This window comes from Pan paniscus, chromosome 1 (genome assembly GCF_029289425.2).
Source record: "Pan paniscus chromosome 1, NHGRI_mPanPan1-v2.0_pri, whole genome shotgun sequence".
In the NCBI taxonomy this organism is placed as follows: Eukaryota; Metazoa; Chordata; class Mammalia; order Primates; family Hominidae; genus Pan; species Pan paniscus.
Window position 1 is genome coordinate 73001828 of NC_073249.2, and position 22692 is coordinate 73024519.

General features: G+C 38.7%; 1 protein-coding gene across 1 annotated transcript in view; it reads right to left on the minus strand.

Annotated features, from left to right (window-relative positions):
- Positions 1–22692, minus strand: part of PAPPA2 (pappalysin 2) — a 642477-nt gene that overhangs the window by 128510 nt on the left and 491275 nt on the right. Inside the window, exons 12-16 of the mRNA XM_055111171.2 lie at positions 21518–22007; positions 18404–18532; positions 14717–14808; positions 10988–11181; positions 9183–9329 (exon numbers count right to left, since the gene is read on the minus strand). Coding sequence (XP_054967146.2) covers positions 9183–9329; positions 10988–11181; positions 14717–14808; positions 18404–18532; positions 21518–22007 — 1052 coding nt within the window. The remainder of the gene's footprint in view (positions 1–9182; positions 9330–10987; positions 11182–14716; positions 14809–18403; positions 18533–21517; positions 22008–22692) is intronic.

A 22692-nucleotide genomic window follows, 5' to 3' on the forward strand; every position in this document is an offset into this window, starting at 1 on the left:
CTCACTGTGATGGTAAATTTTAAATATCAACTTGACTGGGTTGAGGGATGCCTTGATGGCTGGTAAAGCATTATTTCTGGGTGTGTTTGTATGGTGTTTCTGGAGGAGACTGTCATGTGAGTCAGCAGACTGAGAGAGGAAGATCCACCCTCAGTGTGGATGAGTGCCATCTAATCAGCTGGGAGCCCAGATGGAACAAACAGGTGAAAGAAGGGGAGACTTTTCTTCTTCCTCTTTCAGAGCAGGAAACTCTTTCTCTTTCCCCTTGGGCATCAGAACTCTGGGTTCTTAAGCCTTTGGACTCTGGGACTTGTACCAGCAGCTTCTTGGGGGCTCTTGAGTCTTTGGCCTCAGACAGAATTATGCCATTGGCTTCCTTGGTTCTGAGGCTTTTGGACTTGGACTGAGTCATGCTACCAGCATCCCAGGTCTCCCGCTTGCCGAGGGCCTATCATGAGACTTAATTGTGTGAACCAATTGCCCTCCCTAATTGTGTGAGCCATTCCCCTGATGAATACCCTCTTATTATCTATTTATATGTAGATACATCCTATTGTTTCTCTCTGGAGAACCCTGACTAATACACTAACAAACTAATAGAATGAGAAATCACATAATCAAACTACATATTTTAAAAAAAGCAAGAAAGAGACAAATAAAGAGCATATAGAACAAATGAATAAGAAACGGTAAGTTGGTAAGTTTAAAACTGAACATTCTTAATTACATTAAATGTAATTGTACTAAGTTCTCCAACTAGAAAACAGAGAATTTTGTATTGCACATATATATATATAATATGTTGATAACAAACTAAGCATATTAAATATGATTACAAAGAAAAGTTAAAAGTAATAGGATGAAAGAAGACACAATACACAAATATAAAATGTTATTCAGTATAGGTATGGCTACAATAAGGTTATGGTAAAGCAAGAAGTATTGCTAGAGGGCTTTTAAAGTTAGTTTTAAAAGAGATAATTCACCTAAAAGATACAAAAATTCTAAAATTATATACTGATAGTTTCCAGTTTACACAGTTCCCATATGGATGAATATCGGTTATAACAATTTAGCTAACTAAAATCAGTCTCCCAAGAACACGATTCGTATTTCAGTTTGCACAATATATTAATTTTAACTATATTAAGTACCAACTTCATTATTGGTCCTTCAATCCAAAAATCACCATGTGAATAACAAATGTGAATAATGATGGGTGACCAATCACATCATTTCGTTCAAAGTCTGTCACTGACTGGTCACTGGGTATCTGTTATTTCATTCACACAGAAACTAAAAAGCGTATACTTACGTTACCATTTTGTCTCCTAGTGATAAATGACACTTTACAGAAATGGATAATCAAAAGAGGGAATTGGCTAAAAAGGATGAACACGTAGCAAATAAATGAAAAATGATAATACTGGGAAGTGAAATTTGAATCAAAGATAAATGGAGTTATAAAAGAAATAGCTGGCTCTGGGAATGTTGACTCTACTGCCATTCAAGAGACTCTGGGAACACAGCCAGAGAAAGTCAGTGAAAGTGAAATTATCGATATAAATGAAGAAATAAGTTGTGACAAAAAGGAAGAAGCTGTCCCAGAAGTGATGTCAAGAAAAAAACTTACGTTAAAGGAACTCTCAGAGATATTTCATAACATTGAAAGTGCAAAGGATAAAATGCTGGAAGTGGATTCAAACTTCACAGGAAACACGACAATTCATCAACACACAGAAGAACTGCTTGCTTTGTAATGTAAGTCATATAATGAGGAAAAGGCAAACAATGTTTAAAGTATTCTTCGTAAGTTTTGTTTTTTGTTTTTTCACAAAAAAGGAAACACTTTATTTCTTCATGTTTCTGTTTCAAATTCCAGTGAACTAAATATTAGTTTCACTAGTTTTTTCCATTTTCTACATACTTATAACTAAAAATAAGAGAGCATTTAATGTTGCAAAAAAAAAACCTTTTAGATATCACGAAGTAATTGTAATTTTTCCCATTGATTATTAAGGTTGCAGGTTTCAACTTGCATAGTCATTTTGTGGTTTCACACTACCAGGCTAAGTAAAGACTGCCTTCACATTTAATAAGATAGCCTCTAAATGTCTCAAAAATGACAAAACTAAAAGAGAAACATACAAATCCAAGATTTTTTTGGAGGAATATAATACATGTCTCTCAGTACCCGATGGAAACAGTACACACAATATTGGGAAAAACCAATATATACAAAGTATATATAGTATAGGAAATTTCAACAACACAATGGACAAACATGACATTTTAAATATATGGAATGCTTTATCCAACAATTGCAGACCACACATTCCTTTCAAAGTACATGTAATACTTACCAATATTGGCCATAGACTGATCCATAATTCAAGGCTCAACAAATTTCAAAGAATTGAAATATAGAATATACTTTTGACCACAGAAGACTCTAGCTATGTTTTTTTTTAAAAAAAGAGTTACCGCAAATCCACATATGTTTTCAAGTTAAACAGCACACTTATAAATAACTCAGGAGTAAAAAAAGAAATCACAATGAAAACAAGAAAATTGGTTTGAATTGAATGGTAACAGAAATAAGATGTGAAAACTTATGAAATGTAGCTAAAGTCATGTTTAAAAGGAAATTTATGGCCTTAATGTATAAAATTTAAAAACAGAGAGGACAAAAAGCAATTACCTATGCATCACCTCAAGTTACTAGAAAAAGAACAAGTTAATGCAAACATAAAGGAATTAATGAAAAATAAGATCATATATATCTTCAGTTGGTCATATAAAAAGATCAATAAAAGGTTAATGAAAATGATAACCCTCTAGCAAGACTGAGCAGTAAAAACAAAAAAGACAAGCCACAAATTAACAATAGCATGAGTGAAAAATATCCTTATTCTGTAGAAACATGACAAAGAAAATAGCAGAATATTATGAAAAACTTAATGTGATATTTTAGATTTTTTTAAGGGACAAATTATTTGAAAAACTCAACTTATTAAAATTGACTTAAGATAAGTAGAAAACCTAAATTTCTCTACATTTGTTTTAAAATTTTAATCCATAATTGTATTTTTTTCCTCAAAGAAAACACCAGGCTCAGATAGTTTCACTGATGAATTCTCAAAAAATTAACACCAACCTTACACAAAATATTCCATAGAGCTGAGAACTGGAGCAAAAAGAAACTTATTTAAGAAACTTATTTATTTAGCTTTGATCATAAAACCTGACAAGACAGTAAAATAAAGAAAGTTAGGGCCAAACTCTAATGAATGTAGATGAAAAACCAACAACATATTCTCAAATAGAATTCAAAGCTCTGTGATTGGCTGTTGGTTTTCCAAATATCTTATGTTAGTTTAACATTAAAAAAAAATTTTAATGTGAGTTAATATAGTAATAGAACAAAGAGAGAAAAAATATCATCTCAATAGATGCAGAAAAAGCATTAGATAAAATTCAACTCCACTTTCTCAGAAAACTGATGCAGGGCAGGCAAGCCCCCAAACTGGGGCTTAGCCAAGGAGAGGTTTTGGCTTTGCCCAGGAAAGAACTTGAAGGTGAGCCAGTGGTGTTAGACAGCAGCTTTTATGAAGAGGCAGCAGAGGTACCGCTACTCTCATAGCAAGGCTACCCCATAGACAGTGTGCTTAGAGTAGCAGCCTAGGAAATTTTGGCAGTCATATTTATACCCACTTTTAATTATATGCTAATTAAGAGATGGCTATTCAGAACTTTCTGGAAAAGGGGCAAGGAGTTTTCAGAACTATATAGGGTAACTTTTGGGTCATTGCCATAGCGTGCTGCCATGGCATTTAGAAACTGCCATGGTGCTGCTGGAAGTGTCTTTATGCTAATGAGCAGTGAGGGCAACTAGAGGTCACTTTTATTGCCATCTGCTGGTTTTGGCTGGCTTCTTCACTGTAGGCTGTTTCAACCAGATCCTGCTCTGATTAGGAGGGCCCTAACCAATGCTTACAAAACAAGTCCTACTGATCTTCTACCTTAACCCCCTCTCAGATATTAGATACTCCTCCTTAATCCTCAGGGGGCTGCAGAAGGGTGGAGGTCTATCTTCTCTGAGTGCTTTCTGCTAATTTTGCTTTGCTTTCTGCCTAGCACTGGGGGAATAAAAATCTTTGGACAGCTGGCCTAAGGGGCCTAAAGGGAGGGTGTTTTTATTTTTTGAGTCAGAAGAGGGGATGGGTTGGAAGCCTTGTGCTGCTAACATTTTTATATGGAATTGTTGTGGCCGGGCGCAGTGGCTCACACCTGTAATCCCAGCACTTTGGGAGGCCGAGACAGGCGGATCACGAGGTCAGGAGATCGAGACCATCCTGGCTAACACGGTGAAACCCCGTCTCTACTAAAAATACAAAAAATTAGCCGGGCATGGTGGCGGGTGCCTGTAGTCCCAGCTACTCGGGAGGCTGAGGCAGGAGAATGGCGTGAACCTGGGAAGCGGAGTTTCCAGTGAGCCAAGATTGTGCTACTGCACTCCAGCCTGGGTGACAGAGCAAGACTCCATCTCAAAAAAAAAAAAAAAAAAAAAAAAAAAAAAGAAGGAAGGAATTGTTGTAATCTAGAAGACACAAACTTTCTTAAGAGGTTCGATTAAGGCTGGGCGCAGTGGCTCATGCCTGTTATCTCAGCACTTTGGGAGGCCGAGGCAGGCAGATCACCTGAGGTCAGGAGTTTGAGACCAGCCTGACTAATGTGGTGAAACCCCATCTCTACTAAAAATACAAAAATTAGCCGGGCATAATGGCGGGCACCTGTAATTCCAGCTACTTGGGAGGCTGAGGCAGGAGAATCGCTTGAACCCGAGAGGCAGAGGTTGCAGTGAGCCAAGATCGCGCCATTGCACACCAGCCCAGGTGACAGGGTGAGAGCAAGATTCCGTCTCAAACAAAAAAAAAAAAAAAAAGAAACAGGTTAAATTGGCAAAGGACAAAAATTAGTAATAACAGAAAGCTATTATTAGCTTTTACAGTAAAAGTCCTAGGAGAGGTAAGAACCAGGTAAGACTTGGGAGAACATTTTTGATAGTCAACCAAATACAGTTGGGGCCAGTACCCTCATTGTATTTATGTTATCGAGTAGTTTGTTCATAGATTTTTTGAAGGTTAACCTCAACCTGTTTGAAGTTATTAATATTAATTAATTAATATATTAATATTAATATATGTATAGCATATTTTATTAATAACTGCATAGACTTGCCTTGTTTAGCTACTAAATAATCCAGCACTAGTTTGTTATCAAGTATGATATTTGCCCAAGAGTCTAGGAATTTTTGAATTCTTTTTAATGCCTAATCTGTGTTGGTGGCTAATGATTGTAGGGTTTGAGTCAAGCATTTTAGGGCTAACTCATGGTAGGCCAAGCCATCCCAGGGGTCTGCTAGTCTTATTACTGCCCCAATTCCTGCCAGAATCAATGTTATTGCTCATTTATTTCTGGTATTCCTGGGTCTTAAGGGGTTATAGACAGTGATCCCCACAGGGGTAAGGGTGGCCAATGTATATTCACCCATTTCACCTTTTTGATAAATTAGGGAAAGCTATGCCTGAAAGAACACATGGCTCCCCAGGAAGTCGGGAATGGTTATGAGATATGACTGTTTCCCACTCATGACCACAAACAGAAACGAGCCCAGTTGGGGCACAGAGGCCCCACAAGGTGTGATGTCTACCCTTTGCAGCCACATTGGGTCTGTAGAGATATTTCTCCCCTGCTCCAGTGGGGGTGATCAAACTCTCCTTGTTCTTTAGAAGGGGGCTGTGCTTCCACCTTCCCCAGTTAGGCAGTTGCTTTTCCCCTGTGTGTTTTGATTCAGGAGAAGGCCTATAAACAGATTTTTCGAACACAAGTGGAATCCCATTTACCTTGCTGCAACCTTGGGAACTTGGCAACTAGAGTTAGATTAGAGCATTGAAGGGAAACTTTTGTTTTTGTGTCATTAACACAACAGTGGGTACTAAAGATAGAATTATTAGTGCACTGGAGGTAAAGATAGCCAACTTTCCAGGTCTAGGTCATAGTGGCAGGGGGTTTAGGTGGAATCCATTAAGTGAGGCAGAGTTTCACCTAACAAGTAGGGGTCTGGGTACTTTGAGATTGCAGTGATTAGTCAGGAGGTCTGAGGAGATGGCCATGAGATTTTTCTGGATAGGCCAGAAGGTGGAATTTGCTATTCTGGAAATGTTGATGACAAATTTAGTAATCACAAAGATGATTCCCTGACGCTATAATTTTTGAAATATTTATTATAAAGTTTTACTTCCACCCACATTGGATTAGGTTAATTGAGAGAGCAAACAGGATTACTAGTGTCAACATGGTGTCTAGTAGGTCCTTAGAAGAGTCTCTACACCCAACAAGGATACAAGAGGTGTTTTCTAGGAGAAGGTAGTTGGCCAAAGCAATAGAAAAGACTTATTATAATCAAGAAGAAAATAATGCTCCTATTCCTATCCACAGTATCACATTATTACTTTTGGCCATGTGTTATTTTAAATAGGTAGCAGAGGTCTTTCAAAGGTTTACAGAGGTAGGTCATGGCTTCTTCCGCAGATGTAGGTTATGGTGCCTGTGACTCATTAAAAAACAGGTTTTATTCTGGAGAGGTATACCCAAGTAGTTATTTTTTAAAAGTTTAATATGGTGAGGGTGTTTAATAATACCTGATAGGGGCCCTTCCATTTTGGTTGTAATTTATCCTCAAGGTATCCTTTTTTTTTTTTTCCTCCCAGTAAGTCTCCCAATTGAAGAGAAAAAGTATTCTTTTTTGCGTAGGAAAGGACAATACTTTATTTTTATAATTTGGAATGGCCTCTGATCCTGGCTTAAACATTAGGGGTTGGGAGCATAGTGAGGTGTGTCTGATCCTTTATTTCTCATCAGGCTTGAATTCGATTTTTTAGCATTTGGAGGGGATTCCCTTTGGCCAAGTGGGGGATCTACTCAGTCTGTAGAGGGGCTATGGATTTTTTTTTTCATTTACATTTTCCCTTTTTGTCAAGGCACTACAGAAATAGTATTAATAGCCAAGCTTTCCTCTTGTCTTACCCCGATGCTGGGGTGGTGTGCTATCTGCCCCGGGTCCATTATGTCCTTTGGTGGGATCCTTATGGTCAAGGGAGTTAGAGTTAAAAGACTTATAGCTAATTAATTGTTTTAGGCCAGCCAGGAATGAAGGTGGGCAGACACTTATTAGCTCTTAAACCTCTTTTAAGCAATATAAGAGTCAAAACTAAAAGTCAAAAATAAGGTTATAAAACTGACTTATGTGCGTTGAGTTGCTATAATCTTGGCTTGTAGTAATTAGTTATACAAAACACAAACATTTTGTTTAGGCATCTATGTGCCTGTCTTTGATTTGGAGGATCTCAGTTAATTTTATCTCTCAAAATCTGGTCCTTATAATCTCACACGCCCACCTCTTCCATGATTGTCTTTGGGCCTGGGGGGACTGAACAGTTTTACATTTGAGAGGCAAAATAAAACATAAAGAATTAGCAATGCTTTAAACAAAAAGGTCATAAGCCCAGCCTAGTTTTGAAAATGACAGGAAAGGAAGCTCACCGGTAGCTAAACATTTAAATTATTTGGTATCAAGGACTATAATAAGTTATATTAATTTAGGTAAAGGCAAAATTATTAAGTGAATACAAGCTTGCCCCTGTGTCTCATGAAAGCAGTTTACTTTGATTATCCCCTTTGCTCAGGTTTAAAGAAGAGGCTTTGGTTAACTTGAGTTTGATGTTAGATACTGGCAGGAGTTGGTGCCTTTTCTAGACTCCATCTCTATATAAAATTTAAAAATTAGCTGGGTGTAGTGGCAAGCAACTCTTGTCCTAGCTACTTGGGAGGCTGAGATGTGAGGATCTCTTGAGCCCAGGAGTTCAAGGCTATAGTAAGCTATGATGGCACCACTGTATTCCAGCCTGGAAAACAGAGCGAGACCCTGCCTCTTAAAAAAAAAAAAAAGAACTTGAATTCGTCTAAAGATGTGTTTAAGAGCAAGAAAAGTTAGCCATAGTGTTGGAAGATATGAAAGAGCATATTACTGAAAAAGAATTAATATGCATATAATTATGATGAAATAATATAAATTATGAAGAAAATGACAGACAACTCAATGGAAAATTGAACAAAAGACTTGATTATGCCCTTAAAAAATATGTACAAATAGCTGATACACATATGAAAGCCTCCCAATCTCATTAGTCATCATGCAAATACAAACTGAAACCACAGGGCAATACCTTTACATATCCAACAAAACATTAAAATGGAGACTTAAAATACCAAATGTTGATGAAAATGTGAAACATTTGAAACACTCAAAACATCTGGTGGGAGTATAAATTAGTACAACCACTGTGGAAAATTATTTGGGATTATTTACCAAAGCTGGCCTACTTGCAATCTGGCAGTTCCAAATATACCCATCTGTTTATACACGTTCACCACAAAAATGTACAGAAATGCTTATAGCAGAATGACTTGTAATAGCATAATAGAGAAAAACCAGAAATAATCCAAATATTCATCAATATTAGAATGGTTAAATATATGGTGGTGTATTCATACATTGCAATGCTTATACCACAATGAAAATGAACACTACTGCTAAGTGAAGCAGCATGAATGAATCCCACAAATATAATGCCAAATAAGAAAGAATCAGTTGCAAAGAGTACATACTGTAAAGTGTTTTCCTATAAAATTCAAAACCAGTCAAAACTAATCTATGATGATAGAAACAGAAATAGTATCCACCTCAGTGGTGTAATAACTAAGAGGGGACATGAGAGAGCCTTGGAGGGGGGGCAGTGATGTGAATGTCCTATTTCTTGATCTATGTTGTGATTAGAAAGGATGTTCACTTTGCAAAAATTCATGGAGCTATGCATTTCTGATTTTTGCACTTTTCCGTGTGTATGTTACACTTTGATAAACTGATTACTCATGTATTAACAGAAAGAAGTCCACAATACAGAGAGGTGAAAATAAACTCAAAATATTAACACTTTGAGATAACAAAAGAAAATTTTCTGACAAGTCATCCAAATGCACCATTTACACACACACACACACACACACACACACATGCTTACACCTTTCACATGCACAAAAGAAGCATTTGGGCCACCTACTTTGAGCCAAACCTCATCCTCTTTCTTCAGGCTACCTTCTGGCTGCTCACTCCTGTCATCCTGAGTTTCATTTTCACTGGCAACACAGGGAAACCAGCCAGTTAGGGGACGGTGGTTGGGTAAATCTGGATGGTATGATGTGCAAATCTGAAATACAATTTCAACCAACAATTTGAAGTGTGGAGTGTGAAGATATAAGTAAGGACAATGAAACTCTCCAGCTCAAAGCAAAGTTGTTCTCTCTTTCTGAATGCCTAATGATCACATTATTGGCAGAAAACTTTTCTCAACATTGAAGAATTTCTCAGTGCTCTCTTGAACATCAAGATATAACTTACAAGGGTAGAAAACACAACAACTCTCGTTTGTCATCAGCCCAGGGGTCTTACACACTGGGTGGTTACAAATAGTCCTGGCATATTTCAGATAACTGCCCCAGGAACAGCCAGGGAAGTCTGTCTGGGGTGATGATGAAGCCCTTACCAGGCAGCATCCACTGGCCCCAAAAGTGAGGCTACTGAGTTAGGGAACCACTGAGGATTCAGCTAAGTAAAGGAGCCAGAGAAATGAAACTCCAGGAAATTTCTCCCACTTCACTTAGGGAAGACAGACAGACTAGACTAAAAGCCACTTCAGAGAGCGGTCATTACCTCAGAATCTCCCAACTTCCCTGGCTTCCTGTCATCGGATGCCAGGACTTGAAAGAGCAAGATGCTAGAATTTAGGCTGAGAGAGTGTGGCAGAAATGGCTAGTTGCCGACTGGTATCTATTTCCCCTTACTTCTTTATTAATAAACTCCAATTTTGTTCAAGGCGACAGTGTATCTGGTTATAAATGTTCATCTCCTTAGGGTTCCTTACAACTAAAGGTGATGAAGTGGCCTGGATCTGACCAGTAAGAGGCGGGTGGAACTTCCAGAAAAGCTATCATTTTCCCAATAAAAAGGGAAAGACTCAGCTGGCATGCACCTATTTTCCTTTGGCCTGCCCCCTCCTTCCTTGAAATGCTGACTTCACGCCTAGGAGAATTGCAGCCATCTTTTGAGCAGGAGGAAGAAGGCTGCGCCCGAGGATGAAAGAGCTGGAATCTAGGAGACCCTGGGTCCTTGATGAAATCCTTGAATTGGAGCATCAACCTTAGCTGGCTCCTCAATCTCTTCAAAGATGTCTTCTCAAGTATAAAATCCTATTATTTCATTCTGGCCTGAAATACCTAGAGGCCTAAATCTCACTTCTGTGAAAGGGCTGTATTGCCTATTCTAATAAATGGAAGAGTTTGTTTCACAATAGAAGCATCTAGAATAGGTCCCAAGAGTTGTGAGCCTTTAATCCTCTTTTCAGTCTTCAACTATATCTCATAGATGTCATTGGTATAGCATTTTAGATCCGTCAGAGGATCTTCTATCTATTTAGGTGGATATTCAGAAAAAAAATATGTACGCAAGGATTTACTTATATCAAGGGTTTCTTCAATAATAAAACTTCTTTAAATCAATTTATACTTTGATCTTTAATACATATTTTAAAGCTTATTTGATCATTGTAGTAAACCACTGAAACAGTGCAAATGGTGTTACTATACCCATTTTTCCAGGTGAGAACCTTGGGGCCCAGAGAGGTTAAGTGACTTGTCCAACATCATGTAACTGTAATAGCAATGCTGGCAGATCCAGTAACGTTCCCTAGGGCTTCTAACTCCTTACTTCTTCTTTTAATTATCCAAACATAGACCCCAAGTGTAAGCATAGGGGGAGTCACTTTACAATTTTGTGCAGCCTCGACTCTATTCATCTGGCTTAACTTACCAGGGAATGAGGTTCTCCAGTTACCAAGGAAACAGGACACTTCTTCTTGTCTTCATGAGAGGAGTAAGCCTGGGTAGCCCACTGATCCAAGTATCCTTTGGGAGTGTAGATGCCACAGTCTACAATGCTGGTTTTTCTCTCAAAAGGTTCACATATGCCATCTCCCTCATACATGTAGCAAAGGCTTGGCTCTCCTGCCAAGAAATATTGTGTGACACAGAAAAAGTGTTTTCATAAATGTCATGAAAAAAATGAACATGGGAATGTCCACAACACTTCTTCTCCAGGCCACTGAAGAGAATTCTGCAATTGCCTGCCAGTCTAATGCCTACCTCAAACACAGAGATACACATACATCCCACACATCCCCAAAGAAGAAGGATTTTTTCTCATTGGGAGAAAGGTAGAAACCATCCACATTATAAAAGTACAGAAATGGTTGAGATCAGGGGAGAAAGAACAGGGAGAAAAAAAAGCACCTGTAGGCTGGGTGTGGAAAGAAATTTTAAGTAATAGCTGAGTAAGATATTTGGGAGAAACTAGAGATATAAGATAGGTAGGTAAAAGAAGAAAGGAATCTAAATAAATCCTATCAGGTATTACATATTTGAATCTTTTTCATAGTTTTTGAAATATTAAAGTATCACGGGGGGTTTGTTCTCAATCACTTTTTGTTGCTTAATTGTGTTTCTTCAACTGCGTGACTGCTATTACACTGGAGAATATAGGCTCCAGGCTTTTGAGGCTTACATATGTTATTAATTTTTTTTTAGTCTTAGGACAACCCTGTGACGTGTGTATTTTGTTTCTTTTATGATAGGAAGCCTGAGTCTCAGTGATTTTATGTGACTTTGTAGAGGACCCTCGAAAGGTAAGCAATAGAGCATTAATTTGAGTCAGGCTTAAATCCAAGAGCCAGAATGCAGGTTCAGCAGCTCACTGAACACTGCCTCAAACTAAGACAGAGGGGCTGTCTTCGAAAGCAAACAGGTGATAAATGAATATCTAAGAAAATATATTGGCGTTGTAAAGCCAGCTAGTATGCACTGGACAAGTTCCATTCTTGCTCATACGATAACTCCTAGTAAGTGAATAGCACTGACTCTTTATAGATACATAGACACACTGCCTTCAAATGTAGATAGCTGAGAAACACCTACAAAGCCATTTAAGTTCTGTTGCAATTTTTACCAAAATATGAGACAATTAATATTAATGGCACAATTCAAATTTCCATTTTCTATTTAAAAATAGGACATGAAAATAAGATTAAGATTCAAAATAACAACACCTAGGTATATATTCAATAAGAGCATTACTAAAATTTACTGTTACTATTTCCTTTTTTTCATGTTCAATTCTTCACAGCAATACCACAGGGCTATTCCAGTAATTTGCCAGCTATCCATCAATATATAGTTATTAATTATTCTCTTAACAATGTCCTCTAAGACCCTTCTGTGGTAAATCTATCTCTACTTGCCAGATATAAGCCACTGTCCACAGGACTTGGTTGAAAGTCTATTTTGTGCTTTCAACTCATGCATTTCACCAAACCTACTCAAAGCACTCTCCAAAGCCAATGTATGTGCTTTTGGAATGACTTTCCCATGATGATTCTCTCTCTCTCTCTCTCTCTCTCCATGTGTGTATAGTTTTGTTTTGTTTTTCTTCTTATAACCCAGTAACTACTCTTCTTACTTCTTGTCTCTATTTTTTTAAGCACGGACTTAAAATTTTTGTTTATGTTTCTTTCAAATTCATCGGAATACTTTAAAAATATATTTTACAATGGGGTTCCTTCAAACCTGATATTTTGAGAAATAATGGACTATAACTATGTGCTTAGGATATGATGAACTTATGATTCACTGAAAAAATGTCTAATGCTGGAATATATCATTTTAACCTTACCCTGTATAGTTAAAACAATTTAAATATAGTCTTACTGGGGTTGAAGGAAATAGCCAAATTTTATGAGATCAAATGTGATAGACACAAATTAAGGTCTGCTCTTAGGTTAAATAAGACTTGAGCTGCACTGAGGAAAGTTCAGTGTTTGGAGAATGTATATTGTATTTAATATGAGACCACTATGTGGCTACCAAAAAGAAATAATGCTAACAGAGGTTGTGTTAACAAATACTTGTGTACAGAAGAGGGAGGTAATCGGTTCGATGTATTCGGCATAGCCAGACCACATCTGGAGTATTGGATTCCCTTCTGGGCATTGACCACATGAAGCATGACAGTTTGGGGTAAATAAGAAAGGGTCTGGAAACCTAATCACATGAGGGGATGTTTGGATTGGAAAGGATAATAATGGAGAGGTATTTCAAATATCTGAATGGTAGTCAAATAAAACAGAAAAAAATATATATATCCTCTGTAGTTTCATAGCAGGGAAAACGCACTTGATTAAGCATGAGGAAAGCTGAGTTCTAGGGCTGGCTCTGCAAAGATTTCATTGTATGTCCTTGGATGAGTCATTAAAATGTTCTGAGCCTCAGTTTTCGAACTGGAAGAAAGGGAAAAAATTTTACAACAGATAAGGCCATTTGTAAACAGAATGGTCTGTATCAAGGTTCATTCTTCATGGCTAGATTTAGGTAAGCAAAAGCTAGAAACTCATCTGTCATGCTTTGGTAGGAGGCATTTCTGTAAGACAGAGAAGCTGTACTCTAAGTCACTGCTAAACTTGTACTCATGAAAGGATCAGGGACTCTATCAGACTCATGGTACACAACAAGCACAGAATACATGGTACCACTGAACATATAGCACACAATGGGCCTTTTTCAAATGGATGGATGGATGAATTTATGGAGAGAGGACCACCAACATTCTATGATTCAGGTCTGGCTCTGGAGAGCAGGGACATTTGTATATTCTGCATAATACTTAACACCTTAATAAATTATACATAATTGTAATCACGTTCTACTTTATCTTAAGATTTCAAGACATTAAAATATTTTTAAATGCACTGCTATTTTAAAAACTTCAATGTGTGGTTATGCTCTACCAAATCATTGCAATCTATGCAGATGACAATGGAAAATAATCTGCATCTAAGAAACCTGTTGATGGTAGCTTTAATTAGAAATGGAAAAGTGTTGTAGACTGCCTCCCTGGAGTGGCAAGAGTCTAGAGTTAAAAGCACCTTATACTCTAGAGTCAAAGTTAAAATTTTTACCAGTGATTCTCCAAGGCTAAAATATGTTAGGATCCTCTTTTATTCTTCATGATTGAATCTACTACACGCAGTCACCAAAATATGTCTTGCATTCGCTTTGGCTTAGAATGTTTCCTTACCCTAATTTGTATGTAGAGTCCATTTGATTGTGCTACTTACCTGACATATTGGCGTTACCCTGGAGGGTCCAAGAGAAATCCCTGGTAACATTAAGCTAGGAAGCAGTATAACCTAATGGTTTACCACGCAGATTCTAGAGCTGTACTTCCTTAGTTCAAATGCTGACTTTACCACTTCTAGCTGCATAAATGAAATCAAGTTATTTAAGCTGTGTGCCTAACTTTGGCTTCCCCAGTTATTCTAAGGATTGACTGAGATAATACCTGTGAAACAATTCATGCCTGGCATACAAGGGACACATCAGAGGTTATTATTATTATCACTAAGCTAGATGTTACAGGATATCAAGAACTCACAAAATAATACACCTCTAAAAGTAGGACACAATCTTAGACTGAAACTCTTGAACTTACCTACACAGTTGAAACCTTCCTCCAGCTCACACACCTTGGAGCAGCCATCTCCGCTCACAAGGTCTCCATCATCACACTCTTCTCCCAGTCTCCTAGAGGGTAAAATATATATGCATATATAACACACACACAAAAATTTTCTTGTTTAGCTCCATCATTTAAAATTCTTACAATTTCTCGGTATATATTAAAAAGTGCAAGTTGGAAAAAAGTAGGAGCTAAAAGAATGCTTTTACAGAAAATAGAAACAAACATATGGATATATAAAGTAGATACAATTTAAGCAATGATTGGTGGTTGGCATGTCCAGTGGGTTGTGGGAATTCCTGAAGTTAAGTAGCTCACGGCTCAGAAACATCTAGGAGATCCATGAGGGTCCTGATGATGTTTCTGGGAGAGGGTCTTAAGCTTAGAAAAACCCTGCCAGCCCTATAATGAATAAAGGCTTAAAATAGCTGATGATGGTAAGAAGAAAGCCTGTCTGTCTGTGTGGTTTCATCTATTCATTTTCATCTGGTATTTCTTTATGTTTTCATTGTTTTGTTACATAAAGGTGCAGTTGTTATAAAAATTAGGATTTTGTAGAATTCAATCTCCTGTTCATATACCCAGAGACTTAAGCAGCCCGTCTAGGGAATCCTTAGGGCTCAGGTCCCTGTCTTTACTCCCTACTACCACCTGGTTACAGCTAACATATATTGCAGGGAAGAAACAAATGCTGAGAGAAGAAAAATGTTTTTGTTTCCAACCTCAAATGCTAATGCAACAGATGACAAAATTTGAATTGAGGTGGGGGAGTTAGTTTATAGTGAAAGGGACATGAAGTAATTCATGGAAGCAAAATAAGTTTGGGTTGATGCTCCTATGAAAGAACCAATATTTGGCTATTGCAAAATGGATGAGGACTACCATTTTTTTCTCCTTGACTTTTTTCATGCTCAAAATGGACATATATTTTAACTCAGTAGATAAAGGATTTGGAATGTGAAAGTGTTTTCAGACCCAGAACATCATAAATAGCTCTAATCTATTGTTTAAAGTATGCCTCACTAGGATGACTGAAAGATTAAATAATTAGAAATGAGAATGGTTTAAAATGAATTAAATGTATGCTATGAATACAGTGATATAGTAATCATATTTTAAATGGCAAGCTGGAAGTGGAGAAGGCTAAAAGTGATATAAAAACAACATAATTGAAGAAATTAAGGAAACTACAAATCGTTTTTCTATATAAATGCAATGCGGTTCAATGAAAAGAGACTGTACTGGGGACCTAATTAAATGTGTGCTATATCCAAGAAGTCTCCAAATACTTTATGCCTTAATGTGCTTATTTATGGAGAGAGGATTAACCTTCATCTATGTTTTGCTACAAGGGGTCCAGGAATAATCTTGGAGGTCGGCAACTTTATATTTTCATTTTGAAGATAATCTAAACAATCAATATAAGCATGCTATGTATCATCTTGTGCCATGCGGCCCAACAGAACTGTAATGAAAACCACATTTTTAATTTTTCTAGTAGTCATTTAAAAAGTAAAAAGAAACTGGTAAAATTAGTTTTAATAATATATTTTACCTAACCCAAAATATTCAAAATATTATTTCAATCTGCAGTCAGTATAAAATGAGGCATGTTACATTATTTTTGTATACTAAGTTTTTGAAATCTAGTGTGTATTTTTCACTTACAGCACATCTGAATTCAACTATTTGATCTGTATTTAGACTTTATAAACTTTATAGTTGGAACATTAGATTTACCTGCCCAAGTTGTTCCAAATATACTTGAAGATTTTCCAATAACCAAACTGAGTTTTGGTTTTTAAACTAAATATAAATTACTTAAAATTAAATAAAATTAAGTATTCAGTTTTTTAGTTGCATTTGGTATATTTTAAAGGCAAAAAGAGCCACCTATGGTTGGTGGCTCCTATATTGAACAGCACAGATTGAAATGATTAACTTCTATATGAATACTGTTTATAATTTCAGGGCCCTGCATCGTGCTTGTTTTGGTGGTCCTATTGACAAGTGATATCCAAGTGATCAAATGATTGGTATGGCTTCTTCTTGTTTTACGTGTAATGTGGTGCATTTAGCTAAGCCAGATTTGGAGTTGCATACCTTCCCATTGGATGGAAGTGCTAGTTACACAGAGAAGAAAACATAGGCAGAAGTTTCAAGGAACATTTTGATAAGTAACCTTGCGAGACCCAGTAGCCAAGCAGTGCTGCCTTAGATGAAGCTGCTTTAAGGCTCGTGAGAGAATGTGCAAAATCAGGGTAGGGAAAGAGCCCTCCACCCCTTTCAAGCCCCACATCCTCCAGGCAGAAATGGCACCCTGGGGCTGCAGGGTGGCCACCATCAGACAGCTGCCTTGGAAGACACTAGGGCAGAGGGCAGAGTGTTTTGTTCAAGGAGGGTCCTGCCAGTGTAGTAGTGGTCACCCAGCCCCCCAGCACATTAACTGGAGGGCTTCAGGTTTAAAATGAAGCAACCAAAACAGAGAAAACAACAACAGTGTCAAGTGGACTTGTCCTCTGCAATGTGAAGCATCCAAGGGAGAAATCTGATTTGAAGTGAAGGAGGGAAGGTGGCAGGCTGAGTTAGGTAGCAAGGGACAGCACGTGAGCAAGGTTGAGGTGACCTCAATGGCTTCCACATATTATCGAGGGCTGGGAACATTTTAGTGTTTATACTTCTATGACAAGGAATAGACTTACTATAGTTTCAGGATCTTAGAAGATTGAGGAGATAAACAATGTTGAGTGACTGCTAAATGATGGGATGGAATCCCAAGCAAGCCTACAGAATTGATTCCCATTAGGGCTTCAATATACGATATATTTTCACCTGGTCTGGGAAAATAAAAATAACCCATCTTATTAGGATGCAAAATCTAAGACAAATCACAGTGTCTGGCTTCCAGCCTCCTCATCCCAGCAGCTTTATATAAGTAACAAATAGATGACCATTAAAGTTAGGTTGATGTAGGGTGATCAACTGTCCAGGATTTCCTGGGACTTGGTATTTTTAGTGCTAAAACCAGGGAAGTCCCAGGCAAACCAGAATGAATTAATTAGTCCTCTATGCTAATATCACAAAAGGGCAACAAGAAAAGTAACATAGTATGTTAAGAAACAGAAAGGGTGATTCCATTTCTACCTTGGTGATGCCTACAGAATAGCTGGAAATTATATTGTTATCAGTTCTACTAAGGGTTGCATGAGAAACTGAAGATCCGAAAGCTATACTGAATTTCCTTAGATCACACACCTCGTTAGTAGAATAGGCCATTTGTTCAAAAGAGATCCTCTTTCAGCATCATTTGATGAGTAACCTTCTTCTGCATAAATTCCTTCCCTGAATCACTGTCCAGCAGTTGCTTGCTGAGGCCATAAAAGGGGCCCCCAGATAATCGGCCTCAATACCTCGATACTCTGGGGTTAGCTATAAGTAAAAGTGGGTTCCTCCATAACTATGTAGAGATGCCAGATCTCAAGACCTGACACAACCAAGTCCCAGATTTTAGAATTTCAACACTAGAATCAAATGGTGCCTTGCTCCCTACATTTCCAAAACAAGTCAAACTCCTGAAACTTCTGTTCAGAGAACAGTGTCCCTGCTCTCTCTCCCTCTCTCTCTCTCTCTCTTTCACACACACACACACAAAATACTCACTCTGACACCTTCCCATCTCCACAATAAGGAGCTCCATGAATGTGGTTCAGAGGAGGCGAAGCTTCTCCCAGTTCTCCTCCAGCTTCAGCTAGAACTTGGTACTGATACATCTGCCCAGGTGTGACCTCCCTGTGGAAACCAAAGGGTTTGTGACCACTACAGCCACAAAGTGAGGCATGCCCTGGGTCCTTTGTTGATGGTTCGCAGAAGTTGAAGGGAAATATTATGGGAAACATAAAGGTTAAACATATGCTGCATTGTCTAAAACAAAGATCAGGGCACAGTCTTCCCGAGCACCAGAAGGTTTGAAACCATATTTATTTCTGTATTCCCTGTGCGTTGCACAGAGTAAATGCGCAGTAAATGCTTGCTGCATTAACACTGAACCTAACAGTCCCAGTTAATCTCGGAAGATGGTATTTCAAGTGCATTTTTACCATGTTAAAACAAAACAAAACTATTTAAAAGCCAGTCTTCTGTATCATCAAAGTAATCAAAGAAACTGGAGATGAAAGCTTCAGAGTTTGGGCTCAGGAAGTCCCCCTTCTTGGGTCTGCGATCATAGTTTTCTCTCAAGAGAATTCCTGTCTTGAGAAGACTGAATCCTTAGGAGTAAGATCAACTGTCTCATAACAGCAGGTAGGAACACCTTTTGTCACAATTTGGGGGAAGCAAGAAGTTCCACAATTAGAAATGCATTAAACAACTCCCCACCTCCAAATCTATTAAAGTGTGTAGGTATCAGGAATGGAGTTGTATCAGTTGACCCTAGAGATGAAAGGAACTTGTCAGACTCTCTCTAGATCCTGGTGCACTGATTGTGTGGTGAGGGTGAAAGGCAAGACACTGAGAAGAGGAAAAGGGCTCAAGAAGGGGAGCTTCTGGTCCCAAAGACAAAATCTGCCTTCATCTTAATTTTGCCCAGTGCCTGCCCTAATTGGAAAACTACCATCAAAGTCAAGCTAGGATGGGAGTTACTTAGTGAAACAGGATCTCAAAGGGTTGCTGGGACTACCGTGAGTGGCTGCCATCAGTATTCTGCCATGGTTCTCTCTTCTTTAACAGACTTTTCAACTCACCCACAAAGCCTCCACTCCCTCAGCTGATGCAGCAACCAGGAAATGTCTCAGGGTTTCAAAAACATCTTTAAAAACCTCTGTGCTGGCTTTTAAGTATTTTAATAGAAAAGAAACCTAGATATTAAAGTCTTTTAAATTTCCAAATTAGTTACCCCCACATCCCCCAGAGAAGCAAACCTCTCATGAGAATGCCAGATATTTCTAAAGTAAAACCAATTTTATATCCTAATCAATGCTGACAGTTTCCCTTTACAAGGCGGTTTCTGTCAGACTGCTTGTCCAGCCATGCATAAAAGCTTCACACTTTTCTGTGGCTGGGGAAAGGACTGGATGGAAACATCAGCATGTGTTTACTTTTCTTGAGGAAAAACTCAGCGGCAGGTAGCCCAAGCCCTCCAGGATCTGAGTTTGTAAAAGGCAGAGTGTTAACTGAAGCAAGAGGACCAAAATGAGATCCAGTTGAAAAATTGGATTTTAATTCCAATTTTGCTATTTACTAGCTATTGAACCAAATCAAAGTTAAGCCTCAGATTTTTCATCTACAAAATGAGATATTATTGGCCTTAAACGTGTGTGTGTGTGTGTGTGTGTGTAGCAAATTAGATAACAAATGTCATCTTAACTGCCTTATTTAAGAAGTTCAAAAGACATCTTTTTTCTTTTTAAAGCTACCTTTGCATTTGCATTAGCTTTTTGGTCATTTCACTATCTTCTAGTTCTAATTGACAGAGCAAATATGGGAAGAAAAATGTAATGAAGCTCAAGGTGGACATTTTTCTCTGCTTTTTCTGTAGCTATGGTAGACTGCCAAATGACTACCCTGTCCCCAATGTTCCCCTCTATCATGTGACTTTGCTGCCTCTTTCATCAAAAGGGAGGGTTTATTTTGCCACCCATTGAGTCTAAAATTGCTGTGTGACTTGCTTCGGCTAGTGGAACATTATCATGAATAACATAAAGATTTGAAAAGTGTAAGCATTTGGGGCTTGCCCTCTCTGCTGCTGGAAACCCTTCCACTACCATGAAAAGCCCAGGCCAGGCCTTGAGAGACCATGAGGAAAGAGGCCCTCATCTCCCCAGCCATGCCAGCTGTCTCAGCTGTGTGGGAAGTCATCCCGGGCCATCTGGTGCTAGCCAAGTAAGTCTAGATGAGAGCACCCAACCTACCTATAGAATCATGAGAAATAATGTTTGTTGTTTTAACCCACTACCTTTTGTGATGATTTCTAATGCAGCAAAAACTAACTGACAGTATCTCTGATAAAACTTTGTTTTGCCCTAGTTCTGCCCTCAGGGCAGTCTCCAAAGAAGGTTATGAGGTCAAGAGAATTTGCCTTTGGAGTACCAGCCTCCTGCTCCAGATATTGAATTCTTTGTAAGTAAGGACCTCATCTTAGTCTGTGCCCCCAGCACTGAACATGCAGTGCCAGGAACATAGTAGAACTCACTAAATGTAGGAAGAAAAGACAGAACTAACAGGAAGAGGAGAGCTGGAAGAGAAAGATAAAAGAGAGTTGGTTGTTGGGGTGTGAGGGGGAAAAATGAGAGAAGGGGAAAGAATGAAACTCATATCATGAATGAGTCATGGAACTGAGTGTATCGTCTGGTCTGCCAGGCCCTCGGCCTCCTTGCATAGCAATAGAAGAATTGACTATACCTTATAAATGTTATGGGGTCTGTGGCAGATGATCAGACAGCTAAAGCAAAGAATCAGAAATTAAATTGTCACCAGACAGGAGTATCTGATTCTGATCAACTTATTTGTAGCAATTATGTTCAGTTCAACTGAAACATCTCATACACTAACCTTTTGTCCATAATCATGATGATGGCATCAGCAATCAGACACCTGCTTGCCCCTTTCTGGGAAGTGCTTTTCTTTACCTCAGATATGCCACTTTACGGTAAAATCCCCTCTGAAAGTCTAAACATTCCTCCGACTAAGGGCATGGCTGAATATTAAAAAGTGGGGGAAAAGTAACAAAACCCACCCCCAGAGCCCCAGGAAGCCCCATAGTCATGCTACCAAACTCACACGTCCGTGAACTTCCTGTGAGAATGTGTCACCACCACGGGCAAACCACTGGCAAATGGGGGATTGCGGAGAACCTGGTACCTCACAGGCCTGCAGCCAGAGCACAAGGGACTGTGGGGCTGAGAAGTCAGGAGTGCTGCGTCAATCTCTATCCTCTCATCAAAGGTGTAGACTTTCACCCCCGACACCTTCCCATCCACGTGCAGTTTGATGGTGAGTGGGATGTCACAGAAAGTGTCTAAGGGGCCCAGGTGCACTGACTCCTTGTTTTCCAGCAAGATCTCTGTGTCAAAGAGGACCTGCGAGGACTCCATGAAGAAGGAAGTGACCCACAGGGTGAGGGTGTCGGCTTGGACCGGGTGTTGGAAGAGCAGCTCCAAGCTACAGCCTTCTGTGGGGCAGGGGACCGTCATGTTCATGTGGTACAGGTGGACCTCAGGGCTCCAGGCCTGTAAGCTCGGCTCGCAGGGCTGATCCACATCAGGAGGCCCTGGGGGGAGATTAGCAGAAAGATACATCAGTAGCAGCCATTAAAAGTCAGAAAATGAGTAGCCCTTAGCAGCCAGAAAGAGGAACTATGGAGAGAACTTTTAGAATTCCTGTAGAAGTTGGTCATCTTAGCAGGTTAGATCTTAAGTACTAGTAAGAACAAAGGTGTAAAAGTAAAAAGCATTACACTCTTGTTACCCCATCCCTGTACATGGTGCCCTTAGCAAGAGGAAACCCACCAGGAATTGGGAAGGGAGCAACCCAGATCCTAGGTGGAAACATGAGGCTGATGCAGAGAAGCCATGTCCTTAAACAATCCTTGAGCAGAGAATTACATGCGATTAGTCCATTCATAACTTATGATAAATTAATGCTTCTGAAGACCAGTGATTTCACTCTGTCACTGCAATCTTTGTAGGGCTCTTCACAAAACTTCTTTCATTCCCTAAGATCCCACCCTGGCAATCCTTTCAACTGATGGTTAGACGAACTTTAAAACCATGCATTGAAATTTCCCTTTCAGTTCAGGTATGTGTAAGCAGGTAGGTAACTGCAGGCAGGAAATATAAACACATATTATGGAGTGGGAAAAAAAATGAAGATTCAGTAGCCAAATAAAAATGTAATGATAAAAAATCAAATATCACGAATCTATGAAAGTCAGCTCCATGGAAGTAATCTACCCA